At 47.1% G+C, this 12,419-nt stretch overlaps 1 protein-coding gene across 1 annotated transcript in view; it reads right to left on the bottom strand.

Annotated features, from left to right (window-relative positions):
- LOC140694962 (uncharacterized) overlaps nucleotides 1–12,419 on the bottom strand; it is a 79,975-nt gene that overhangs the window by 64,209 nt on the left and 3,347 nt on the right. Inside the window, exon 3 of the mRNA XM_072957964.1 lies at nucleotides 10,243–10,461. Coding sequence (XP_072814065.1) covers nucleotides 10,243–10,265 — 23 coding nt within the window. The 5' untranslated portion in view covers nucleotides 10,266–10,461. The remainder of the gene's footprint in view (nucleotides 1–10,242; nucleotides 10,462–12,419) is intronic.

Genomic DNA, 12,419 nt, shown 5'->3' with positions numbered 1-12,419 from the left:
GAAATAGAGAATTAAAGCAAAAGGATGGAGGAATACGGAAATTTTTAGAGACTCATCTCAGATTTAAGATAGGGAAGAAACCATCCAATTCTCAGAAGAAATCTTGAGGACTATGTAAACTGGATCTGAGATGTCTAGTCTTTTAACATTATTCATGAAATAATATTACCAAGTCTTAAAACTACCTGATAACACACAGTGGTAATACTGATCATAACAGCTACCATCATGTATCGAGCTCCGGCTAGGACTGCTCTGTTCTGACATCTCTACCCCTAAGGCCTCACCAGGCGGAGAGCACTAAATTCGGTCATTTATGAGCATCTCGTGTAAGTCCTCCATTTGTGCTTCTCACTCTCCCCTCACCAGCTCCTCTGAGGGAAGCACTGTTATCATCTACCCCACCCGCAGATAAGGCCACTGAGGCACAGACACTAAACCCGTTCCAGGCCACATTGGAATTAAAGGACGTCTGTATTTCTGCTGTTTTGCTTTTGACAAAGGAATCTGAGATATCAATTCAAAGCAGACTGTTAAATAATCAAGTCTGTCAGGTCTTCACCTCAAAGAGCAGATACTATAAATTCCTGATGTAGGATGAGGCTGCCGTCACAAACTGACTCAGCTTGAAATTAATATCCAAGATGAAGCAGCGGATACACGTAAATATTCACGATTGTCAAGTCTGCCCACGGGTCTGGGCCCTTCACTGCCTGAAAGGGGGTGAAATCCCCACCCGTGTCTGGGAGGGAAGCGCGGCTCTTCCTGGGCTCACCCAGGCTTCATAGGCTATTTACCCCCACAGACTAGCCTCAACGGTTAAAAGCTCTCAAGATTTTTACACCAGGCAAATCTGAAAGACATTTCTGTAGATGGAGCACTTTCTCAGGCTTAAATTTTTTTGCCTACACTCAGCCAGAGGGAGAAAAGAAACAGGACTCTACAAAGTCCTGACCCTCACCACTCACAGGAGTAGAATGACCACAGCAGAAGATGGCCCTTCACATTGCAGGATGTGAACAAAATAAAGATGCCCCAACAACAGGCACTCCCAGACACAGCGCTCAGCAGTCTTCTGCACAATCACAGTTGTGCAGCCCTCAACACCTTCTATTTCCAGAACACTTCATCAGCCCAAAAGAATCCCCCTATCACTAGCATTCACTCCGTAATCCCCCTCCACCCAGCCCCTTCCAACCATCACCTGCTCTCTGCCTCTGCATGTGCCTTTTCTGGGCTTTTCAGATCACTGAAATCAACAATATCTGGCCGTTTGTGTCTGCTTCCTTTCAATTAACATGCTGTTAGCAAGGCTTGTATATTTTGAAGTGGCATCAGCATCTCTTTATTTTTTATTTTTTTTGGAAACGTTAAAGATTATTAGAAGGTGGTAAGTACTATCAAAAAGAGTAGAGTGGAGCATAAGTGATTGTGTTTCAAAGGGAAAAGTGTGGGTTGAACAGTCAGGGTGGACTTCCCAAAACAGGTGGCATTTTTCATTTTCCTCTTTTTTTTTTCTTTTTTATTCACTCTTACGTGTGAATAATGTTCCACTACATGGAGATACTACATTCTGTTCATCCATTCAGCAGCTATGTATGGACGAGGTCCAGAAGAATGAGTGTAAGGGGTGACTAGCATGGATGGCATTTAAGCAAAGGGCAAAATGTGTTTTCAAAAAGAAGCCAACAAACAGAGGCGCAAGGAAATTCAGTGCGTTTCTGAGCAAAGTGCTTGCTTGCTTCGGCAGGACTACCGTGCAGGGCTGGGGCGGATATTGGCAGGAATCACGGTGAGGGAGTCACCTGAGAAGACATCCCACTGCAAGCAGCTCAGCCAATCCTCCTCCCTCATCCTGTATTGTTAGAGCAATGTTTCTAGGTTACTCTTATTTCAATTAATAGCATTTAACTGCACGTCTGATCATCACCATCAGACCACATTACCTCCAAGTCACAGAAAATCATTCACTGACCGGAGCAGCACCAGGACATAATGGTGATGGATTAGGGAGTCCTGCAGCATTCCAGCCTGCAGGCACAAACCCCACATGTGCCCTGGTGATGTCCAGAAAATAAAATGCATGGAAATATCTCACTGCTGGAACACGACATCTGCCCTCAAATTGCCCGAAAATCATGCTGGCAAAGCACTACTCAACCTTCTCAGTACAAAAAAAAAAAAAAGCTAAGAAGGCAAATTTAGGCTCTTCCATTGAAAACCAGCAGCCACCACTGCCAGTATTTGAGCTGGAATGCTCCTGACTTTGAAAACCACTGCGCAGTTACTTTTCAAACGTGAAACTCATATATATATACCACGTAGATGATATTGCAGTAGGATTTTTCTTTTCAAAATTTCCAGTTGCAAAATTAGCACAAGAAAGTTTATGTTTAGGCTTTAAAAAAAATCAATTATCCTCCATTTTCTTAATTTTGAACTTATTATTATTTTATAAATGGAGCTATGGTGCGTATTTAAAACCTTTTGATTTCTGAAAACAAGACGTTTATGACCTCACTATTTCAGAGCAAACTTTAACGATTCTTTGAGAGGTGGGGCCTGGGGTGCTCACTAACAGCTCTTTAAATACTGACAAGGATGTGCTATTAAGTAATACAAAGGCTCTAAGTCCACATTAGCTCAGAAAGCAAAGAAACCACACCAAAGACTTCCTTAAATATTTTATATATTCCTGTTCTTTTGAATATTAAAGCTCTTAAAACATATGATTTTTTTTGAAAAAGACAACAGCTGTAATAATTTTCCTCTCACCAAGAAAGCAATCTTTATCAGGAATAAAAACCCCTATGGAAATCGAAATGACAGGACGTTTCTAGCTAAGTGAACATCCAGATCTGAACACAAACCTAAATCCTATCAGATCTCACTCGAAGGAGCTCTACAAAGGCCTGGGCAACCCTGGAGATTAGCTCTTTTGTTCCAAATGTTGGCTGAGCTAAGATAATCACACTAGGCATGGAAAGAGAGAAGAGGAATGTCCCCCTGGCAGCCTCCATCAGTTTTCTTCCAGCCACAAGGTGCCTCTAGGGCAGCCCCGCTAACAAGTCCCCCATAAGAAAAGCCGGCATCCACACTGCCCCTGCCGTCCCCAAGTAGCCCCGAAGCCCATATCCCAGCCTGTGAATGGTCTTCAAATGATCCCCCAGTTGGTGGCACCCTCCACCTCTTCCCCGCTACACACACACACAAAGCCACGACAGCCTTCCCAAAGCACAAATTTGATTACATCAACCCCACTTCAAACAGTTCAGAGGCTCCCTGGTAGAGTTCTAGCCCCACCCCAGACCCTGCTCGCCCAGCCTCATCTCAGTACATAGGTCCCCAGTGACCTCAGGAGCCCCTTGACCTGCTCCTACTTCCCACTTGCCTCCAGGTTCATTTTGACTGTTTCCCAAGGAAGCCTTCCCTCCCTCCAACCTCCACAATTTGTTCCTCTCTTCCTAGAACATTCTAGGCTAACTGACAACGCTAAGATCTCAAGAAGCAAATACATTTTGCTTATTTATGTGGCTACACTCTCTCTCCCCTAGACTCACTGAAGTGCACGTGTTATGAATAAATGAATGACGGGTTGGATCTCAAAGGGACAGACATACCTGCTCTCACCCGTCCCGACCCTTTTGTCTGTAGTATATCAGAAGCAAAACCAGAAGTACCTTCCCTGAGGGTCACTTCTGTTGACACCCTTCACTGCCTACTGTGTCAGTTCTAGTAAAACTCAACTTCTTCCAAAGCCCTACACCCCGGACTCTCTCCAGTGTCCTCCCCAGCAGGGGCTCCCTCCACCCTGGACCGCACAGGGCACTCTCCCCGGGTCCCCACGCCAAAAGCCTCCAGGCCTCTGCCCGGGCTGCACCTGCGACCTGAGCCACATTCTTGACTCCTTCTCTTGGCTGACTCTTACTCTGTCCTCACAACTGAATGTACAGCCCATTTCTTCCAGGAAGTCCTCTCTGATAATGTCCTTTAGGTCTTGTCTGGGCTCTATCTATAGCAGCAGTACATGGTGACCAACTGGGTGTTTGCCCGCTCCTTTGAGACCACGAACACTTGGGAACCACGTGGGAAGGAGTGAGAGATTACAAGGCAGGTGGGGGAATCAAAAAGCAGAAATCACAGCCCAAGTCCCAAATTCAAGGATACTTTCTCAGAAAAAAGTATAAACTATTTCACACGTGTGCCATTTGGCTACTATTTTTGTGGCTTGTGGACAGCAAGAACTTGGTGTTCTAGCCCAAAACCCAGGTTACATGCAAAGAAATGTATATATTCTTATCCAAAGGAAACCAGAGCTGCTCAACAACAGTTTTCATTTAGAACTGAAAGGAAATTTATAAAGGCAATCTCTCTCTCTTCTTTCTTTTCTGGAATCATATAATTTTAGAAGTATTTGCGTGACTAACAGACGGCTACAGCCCGTGATTCTGCACTGAAGTGTTTGGGGCTGAGGAAGCCCAGATTACATTCACTCTGTAAATGCAATCACACCAACACACTGATAGGTGCCGTGAGTGGTGGAGCTGATGTTCCAAAGCAGGCAACATTATTCTGTAAGAGAACTCTAAATAGAAAGTAAGAAATGCAATGTCCTGTACTCAATTTCATTTGCTATATGGGCCATTAACTGATAGTATATCTTGACTAATGAAACCCAAAAATAAATTGTCAACTTCGATTTTCTTCATCTGACCGTTTTATGCTAACATCGGATATTAAACTCTCACTCCATATGGAAAGCTCAGGCCTACGCTGCAGCACAGTTACATCCCGTGGAAGAAAGCCGACCAAGGGAGAACTGGAGAGTTTCCCTTCAGAAGCTGCAAAGTCTGGTTTTGCACCTGTACACCATTTGCAACCACGTCATCATCAAAGGAGTTAGACGTTACCTCTCTGGGACGAAAATCACTGCGTGCTTCAGAACCATCAAAGAAGGCTGAGCTTTGTGAAACAGTCCAGAGGCGCTTAAATCATACTTTTTCTGAAAGGCTCCAAAACTGACCCACTTCACCATTCCAGGTATAACAGGGAAGTACTGGAAACAGTAGAGAGAACATGCCCTTGAATTCTGACAAGGCCCTGCTTGAATCCTGCTACAGCATTTACTAGTCGCTAAATGGACCAATTCTTTAACCCCTCTGAGAAGGCTTCCCAATCCCCAAAAGGGGGCTGCCACCGCCCACCTGGGAGGCATGGATGTGAATGAAACACGCAAGTAGGGCGGCCGACTGGTACCTGACACGGGGCCTGGCTAGTTTCCCTCCGCTGCCCTTCTCCCCCTTTAAACTTGCACTGTTCCCCCGGTAACGATCAAGCCCCCGGAACAGACTGCCCGTATCTTCTGTGTATCCCTGGATACATGCCTTACCCTTAGGAGGCCAGAAAAACAACTGCCTCCTCCCAAGTCACTAACAATGTTCTTAAGAGTCTGGGTATTTTTAACTCTATTTTTCAGGGAGACTATTCCAGAATTTTGCAAGCACCATTCTCCAGGTTGGCTCCCCTCCCAGTGCCCATCCCTTCTCACCTCAGATCCTCTGTCTGACTGCCTTCTGTTCATGGGAAAGCGAGTCCGGTAAGGTGGGGCTCCCTAGGCCTCCCTCCCTCCCTCACAGGTGATTGTGACTAACTTCTCCCCACTCCTCACTGCAACTCTAGCTTCTGAGGAGTCTACCCTCCCGTACCCTGCAGCCTCTGCACCTTCCCAAGACGCACACGTGGCCACGACCCTCCCTTCAGATTTCTTCCTGGCTGGCCCTGCCCAGCCCCTGGCCCCTTAAGGATAACTGGCATTGCTTTGAAAATGGCAAACGCCACTGACTGACACACCAGAGCTGTATGGTCTGGGCTTTCCTCCAACCAAGACACAGCCCTGCCCCCCTCAGTCTCAGTCTGCAGCTCTCGAGATGATCTAATTCACATGCAAGGCTGTGAACACCAGCTAAGAATGACGACTCCCAACGTGTATCTCTAGTCCGGCTCCTTCACCTGAGCCCCAGGCTCATCGACCCGAGTGCCTCTTTGAAGTCCTAATTTGGATGACAAATGGCATCTTAAAAATGCCTCATGTCCACCATTTACTCTGGAATTCCATTCCTGTCAGGTATCTCCCAGACTCCCCATTTTAGTAACAGCCCCAGCACCCACCGAGGTGTCTGAGGTCACATTCAATTTCCACTGTTCCCTCCCCCAGGCCCTGCCCTGGAATCAGTCCTGTTATCTCCATCAATAAGCCCATCTCAAGTGTAGTTCTGTAGGGACCATGGCCGGAAACACACAAGCTCACAGCATGGTGCACTAACAGTCCTCCGTAGGGTGCTCCCTGGATGGGGAGGCATCTCCTGCCGCTGGTCACCTCAGAAGGCAGTGGATTCTCACACAGGAGGCCCAGGAGAAGGGACTCAAGGTTCTCCCATGGTCTGAGCTTTGAAGGGCCCGAGGTCTGGGGGAGCTCCTAATTAGCAGACACACTTGCCAATGAGCAGATGAGGATGGGGGAACCCACGCAAGGCTGTTATCACTTCAACTCATGGGCTCTCAGGAGCCACGGGAAAGGCCTGTGTCCAGTGTACAGCCCAGCCATCACAGATCCCAGCCTGCATTTGCCAACCCGGACAGCCTAGACTCCATCTACTTGCGACACTTACTTCTGTTCTGTTCCCCACCCAGAATGTGATGGACTCATTCAGATATTCTGGCCTGTCTCAAGCGAGACAAATTCAGTGAAAAATGAAGTGTCCACATTTGGACCAGAGCATGAAAGGAGAAACAAGGCCTCATGGTCAGCATGATGGTGGTGGCCAAACAATTCTACCAGGTGAGATGAACCAGGGTAGGGTTGAGAATCCAAGGTCCTGGGTTGGACAAATCATCTTCCTTCATTGTTGACTGGGGTGTTGGGGACTGACTACCACAAACTAACGACACGTTAGGGGGCCCACGTGGTGGGCGTCAGCTGCAACAGAAACGGATTCAGCTCTTTACTGCCAACATGGGTTAAAAGTAAAGGCCGAGGCAGGAAGGTCTGCACGGCTGCTGAGGCAAACCACAGACCCAGCTCTGAATGCCCACTGGCTGGAGCAGAGAGGAAGCTACGGCCCTTTTAGCAGTCCCTTTGCCCAACAGATCCAGGTAAGCCAGCTACTTAGGAGAAGGCCATGTTGTCCTGATACTCAGAAAAACCAGCCTCGTAAAGGGAAAAAATAGTGGCATGGATTTTAGACCCAATTCTGCCCATTTATGAAGGCAAAGTAAAGTAAATGGCACGGGGAAGTTGAATGCAAAAAAAAAAAATTAAAGAACCAAACGGTGACCTCTTCCTCCAACAGCGTCCCCTGCAGCTGTCACCTCCGTGGCGGCCACATCCTCACCAGTGACCGCCGGCCAGGAAGCGACGTCACGCACGTCACACAGCGACAGCCAGGAACCGCGTGCTGAGCACGTTTGTGTAAAAGCAGGAATCGAGCAAAATGCTGCAGAGTTTGACCTTACAAGTTTAAATACTCCATGAAAAGAATCCCTGAGCAGCCGACTAAATCAATTCACATCTTACTTCTTCAAAACAATGAAACAAATTTAATAAGGGCGCATTTGTCATCAAATAAAAGGAGGACCAAACATGTTCCTCAAAAGCAAGGATTTCAACAGGTATCAAACACCAGTGGGTGATGAGCTAACAAAGCAAATATTCCAAAAAATTAGAAAATAAAAAATGACTAAGATAATAGATGGATCAAAACAGCTGTTAAGTTGTTGCTTTTTAAAGCGATGGAGACTGTACGGAGGGCAATCTGGCTATTTCCAATGCAGGGTGTGCACAGCCCACATTTTCAGAAGCAACAACATGCTCACTGGGCAGTACAAGTGAAAAAGGAGTAAAGAAAAAGGAAAAGAGGAACAAGAGAAAATTAGAATCACACAAGAACAAAAATAATTTTGACTGCATGTACAAGAATTTATGTGAGTGTGTGAGGCCAGGGACGCGGGGATGGTGAGGCCCAACCTCACCTCCTGCTCAAGGGAAAGCAGGGGCCTGAGGGGAGCGGCGCTGCCGGGGGACCACAACGTGTTCAGCTCCCCTAACCAAAATTCGACCTACAAGCGACTAGGCAGCTTTTGAGCTACAAATTATTGTCGCATTTCAGTCTGGACCGTTTTACTCACTTCCACCAAGAGTAGCAGGAGAGAATGAGGCTCTGCTCCTGCACCAAAGCATTGTTTAAAAAATTAATGACTGTGGAATAGTAAAAGAAACAATGGAGTAAAAGTGACTGGAGGAGAATGTGCTTGACCCGAGCTCACTGGCCGCGTTATCTCAATGACGTTCAGATGCTGGCTGAGCCCTTATGGTACCAGAATAGACAGACCCACAAGGAGGCAGGTTTAATGCGCTGAACCACTGTGGGCTAAGTACACATCCGGCTACTCCGCCAAGTCCCAAGGGCAGACTTCAAAAGGCAAAAACAAGCTGGCATTCTCTGGTGGGTCTGCAGACTCAGAGACAAGCATTTGTTGAGCAAAAATGTCACCAGTGCCTCCTATGACAAAAGAAGTGGCACTGGCGTGGGGGCTGGGGCAGGGCTCCAGGCTTCCACTGCTCACTCACCAGTCTGTCCAGGGGGAGAAGGTGGTCCCTGCTTAGGTTTCGCTGATGCACCTACTTGACTAATGTCTGGGGCCTCAGCAGGAGTTGACAGATGAGGTGAACGGAGCGAGACTCTGTGTAGCACGGTGCTGGGAGCTATGCCCTCAGCAGTGCCCAGGCTCCTAAACATGCCAGCTCATCTCCAAGAAGCAGATGGGGAGTGCGGGCATGTAGATCACAGGGCCCTGTGAGGACAAGTACAGATCATGGCCACGACATGCCTCTCCTCTTCCTTAAGCCATAGAGGTATTTCTGGGGAGGAACAGAAAATTCATCCAGAGCCTGCTAGGTGGGCTCTCGCAGGTGGGACTAGTGTCCCCTGTGCTTCTCACTCACAGGGCTGGTCTAGACATTCTTTTTATTAATTCCCTAGCATCTTCTCCTCCAACTTACCAACAACCAGAAAGTAGGATCTGATCTTAGGTAAGTTCAAGAATCACAGAGCACCACCTCCAAAGCGGGCCCGGTAGCACATGCCAGGTCTTCTGACCGCCACCTGTGGGACCACCATGAGCCCTCTCCAGACTCAAGGACCGAGGCCGTAGGCCGGGGGGACACAGCTTCCCTCACTCACCCCAGCAAAGGGGGACCACGTCTCGGCAAAGGCATCTCACCCTCTTCAGCCCGAGGGAAAACATGATAGATATACGGGGAAACAGAGCAGAAGGTGGGGGGTAGGCAGCCCAGAAGAGCTCATCTGTACTTCCGAGGCAAAGTGGGGCCATTGACTTAATCACAGGGACAAAGTGGGAATGAACATTTCCCTGCTCTGTCCCATACACCGTGATACGCCTTTCCCTGCATAAGGAGTTCATTAGGAAGTCCCTGGCGGTGTTTCTGATGTCCTAACTTGGCATGGTGGCTGTCGGGCAGGAAGAGACGGCCTGAGCTGAAAAGGTGCTGGGCCTGGGAGGCAGGTGACAGCGGCTCCAGCCGCAGCTCAACCAGCGCCTCGTTCTGCCTCTCGGGGCTCAGCATCTCATCTATAAGCAAAGGGATGAGCATGTACCAGGACAGGCTGCGCAACAGAAATGAAATGAGAGCCATGTAAAGAAAGTTTCCCAGTTGCCACGTTTAAAATTTGAAACAAAGAAACAAACCAACAAACAAAAAACAAATACTAGAATGTGATTTTAAGAACAGATCTTACTTAATCTACTGTATGTAAAATACTATTATTTTGACATGTAATCAATATAGGAAGTAGAGAGATAGTTTATGTACTTTTACTAGACAAGCCTCAGCGTCTGATGTGCATTTGACCTACAGTACATCTCAGCTGAGTCCAGCCTCCTCCCCAGTGCTCCTAGCATGTGGCTTTGGCTACTTTATTGGACAGCAACTCCAGGGGTCCCACCATGTTCCTGGCTGTAAAGCGGGAGTAAGTGTCCACACTAACCCTAAAAGGATCTCTCTGAAATAAAGGCGGATTCACTTTGAAATGTCTGGAAACCGGCGGGCTGCACCTCCCTCCCCCCTTGGCTACAAGATTGACTTCTTCCTTGCTGATCCCTTTCTGGATGTAGGGAAGCAATCCAGCACACAGCCAAGGTGGACTGGCTTCCAGGTAAACTTACCTGCTGTCTGTGTCCAGTCCCATGAAGTCCTCCTTCTCAAACGGGATGCAGGGGAGGGGGATCTTGTCCCCAGAATTCTTGGGGCCACCATCCAGCCACTTGGACTTGAGCAAGATGAAGAGTGACTCAGTGAAGTCCTCGATCCTCTTCTCCACCACCCTGCAGTACTCTTAGATTGAAGGCAACGTCGGTGCGTGTCTGCTCGGCTACCTCCCCATGCTGCACAAAGACAAAAAGCTGAGAGTCATTAAGCGATGCACCATACAGCTCCTCTGCATGTGGAGCTTCTCGAAGGCCTTGGCAGAGAGACATTCGGTAATGGTGACAAGGCCCACGACCTTGGGGTGTTTCTGGAAGACGCTCCACCGATTCTCGGGCACATAGCGGTGCCTGTAGTGGATACAGAGTGTCCACTGGGAGCCACAAGGGCTGATATGGCTAACCGAGGTGAGTAGCTGATAGATGCAAAAGAAATTCTCCTCTGAGATGATCTCTATGGATTGGACCACAACGGGACGAGTCTGGTGGTCCTCAGCACACTGCACGTAGTCAGGGATGCTCATGTTGCAGGCCCTGCCGAGAGGGGAGAGGAGATCGAGGTACATTCTCTGCTGTGTGCTACGGGCCCATCTGGGTTGTGGTGACCTGGTGTGTACCAGCCAGAAGACAAGGGAAGCCAAAGCAAATCCAAGGGTACAGTTTGTCCTCAGAGTCTGCATATGGCTACTGTAGCTCGGATCACATTACCCAGCTTTTGGTCTAGGCTTCCTGCCTCTGCAGAGAAAGGTCATTTCTTATTTTCTATTTCCAAGCACCTAGCAAGGCCCTGATGCAAAGTCACTGCTCAAAAATGCTGAATAAAGAAATGAACAAAGGAAATGCTTCCCCAACCCCCTTCAGCAGAATATAAAGAGAAGGACCACAGTAGGATCAAAAGATCTGGATTCCTATTCAATTTATTTGAACTCCTAAGCTTCATAATAATGGATAAGAAAACTTGCCTTGGGGTAGAGGGTACTGTTCATTGGTGGAGCACATGCTTAGCATGTACGAGGTCCTGGGTTCAAACCCCAGTACCTCATTTTAAAAAATCAAACAAATAAATACACCTAATTTCCCTCCTGAAAAAGTATTTTTTAATTCAAAAGTCAAAAAACACCTTGCAATTGACACAACATTGTAAACTTGACTATACTTCAATTAAAAAAAAAGCCTTGCCTTACAAGAATATATCTGGATTACGGATGTTTGAAAATGTAAAATGCATAGGGTACCACCTGCATAAAAGGAGGTGACTGTACACATGTTCTATCCCTCCTTTATGAGTTATACTTCCTTTGGGGAGGTTATAACCTCTCAGAGCTAATTTTCTCAGATTAAAAAATATAAACATTACCTGATTCTCAGTACTGCTGAAGAATCAGATAACTCTATGAAAGCATCTGACCCACAGAGTTTACTCAATAAATGTTTGTTGAATGAATGAATAAACAAGCAAAGTGAATGCTGCTCCCTGCCACAAACCATCATAATGGTACTGCCTGGAAATCCCAAGCCCACGTTCACCCGACTCTGCATTAACAATGTGGGTGACCTGGACAGGCCTGCGTGCTTCACGAAGCCCCAGTTTAATCGTGAATAGAAATAAGGGCAATAACACAAACCTCAAATTGTTAGTGAGTCAGTAATGAATTGTACCCCAACACTGCAAGATGGAACCATTAAGAAAACTGGGCAAAGGGCCCATAGGCCCTCTCCATATAATCTCTTACTACCACATGGGAATCTACATTACATCTCAAAATTAAAAGTCTAATATTTTAAAGAGGTTATCGAGGTTAGGTGAGCTCACTGTCTCAAATAAGGAACACACAGTACAAATAGGACAATGCCCAGCCCATGAGATACACTCAGTTAACATTCCCACTGAGCCCACTAGTCCCTCCAACTTCAGAGCAAGAGGATGGGTCCTCGTGGCAACAGGCCACAGCACCTGAAGCTAACAAAGCTAATGGTGTCCACTTAAAAGAGCCCCTGTCACCACCCTTGTTCTAATTTTCTATTTGTAATTTTTTTCTTTTCATTAAATTGGAACTCCAAATTGCATAGAATTCTTACCAGATATCATGATGGCAGCCCTTCAAAACCTGACCACAGAGATCATGATGGCAGCCCTT

This window comes from Vicugna pacos, unplaced genomic scaffold, assembly GCF_048564905.1.
Source record: "Vicugna pacos unplaced genomic scaffold, VicPac4 scaffold_114, whole genome shotgun sequence".
Lineage (NCBI taxonomy): Eukaryota > Metazoa > Chordata > Mammalia > Artiodactyla > Camelidae > Vicugna > Vicugna pacos.
This window is presented reverse-complemented; position numbering and strand designations above follow the sequence as displayed.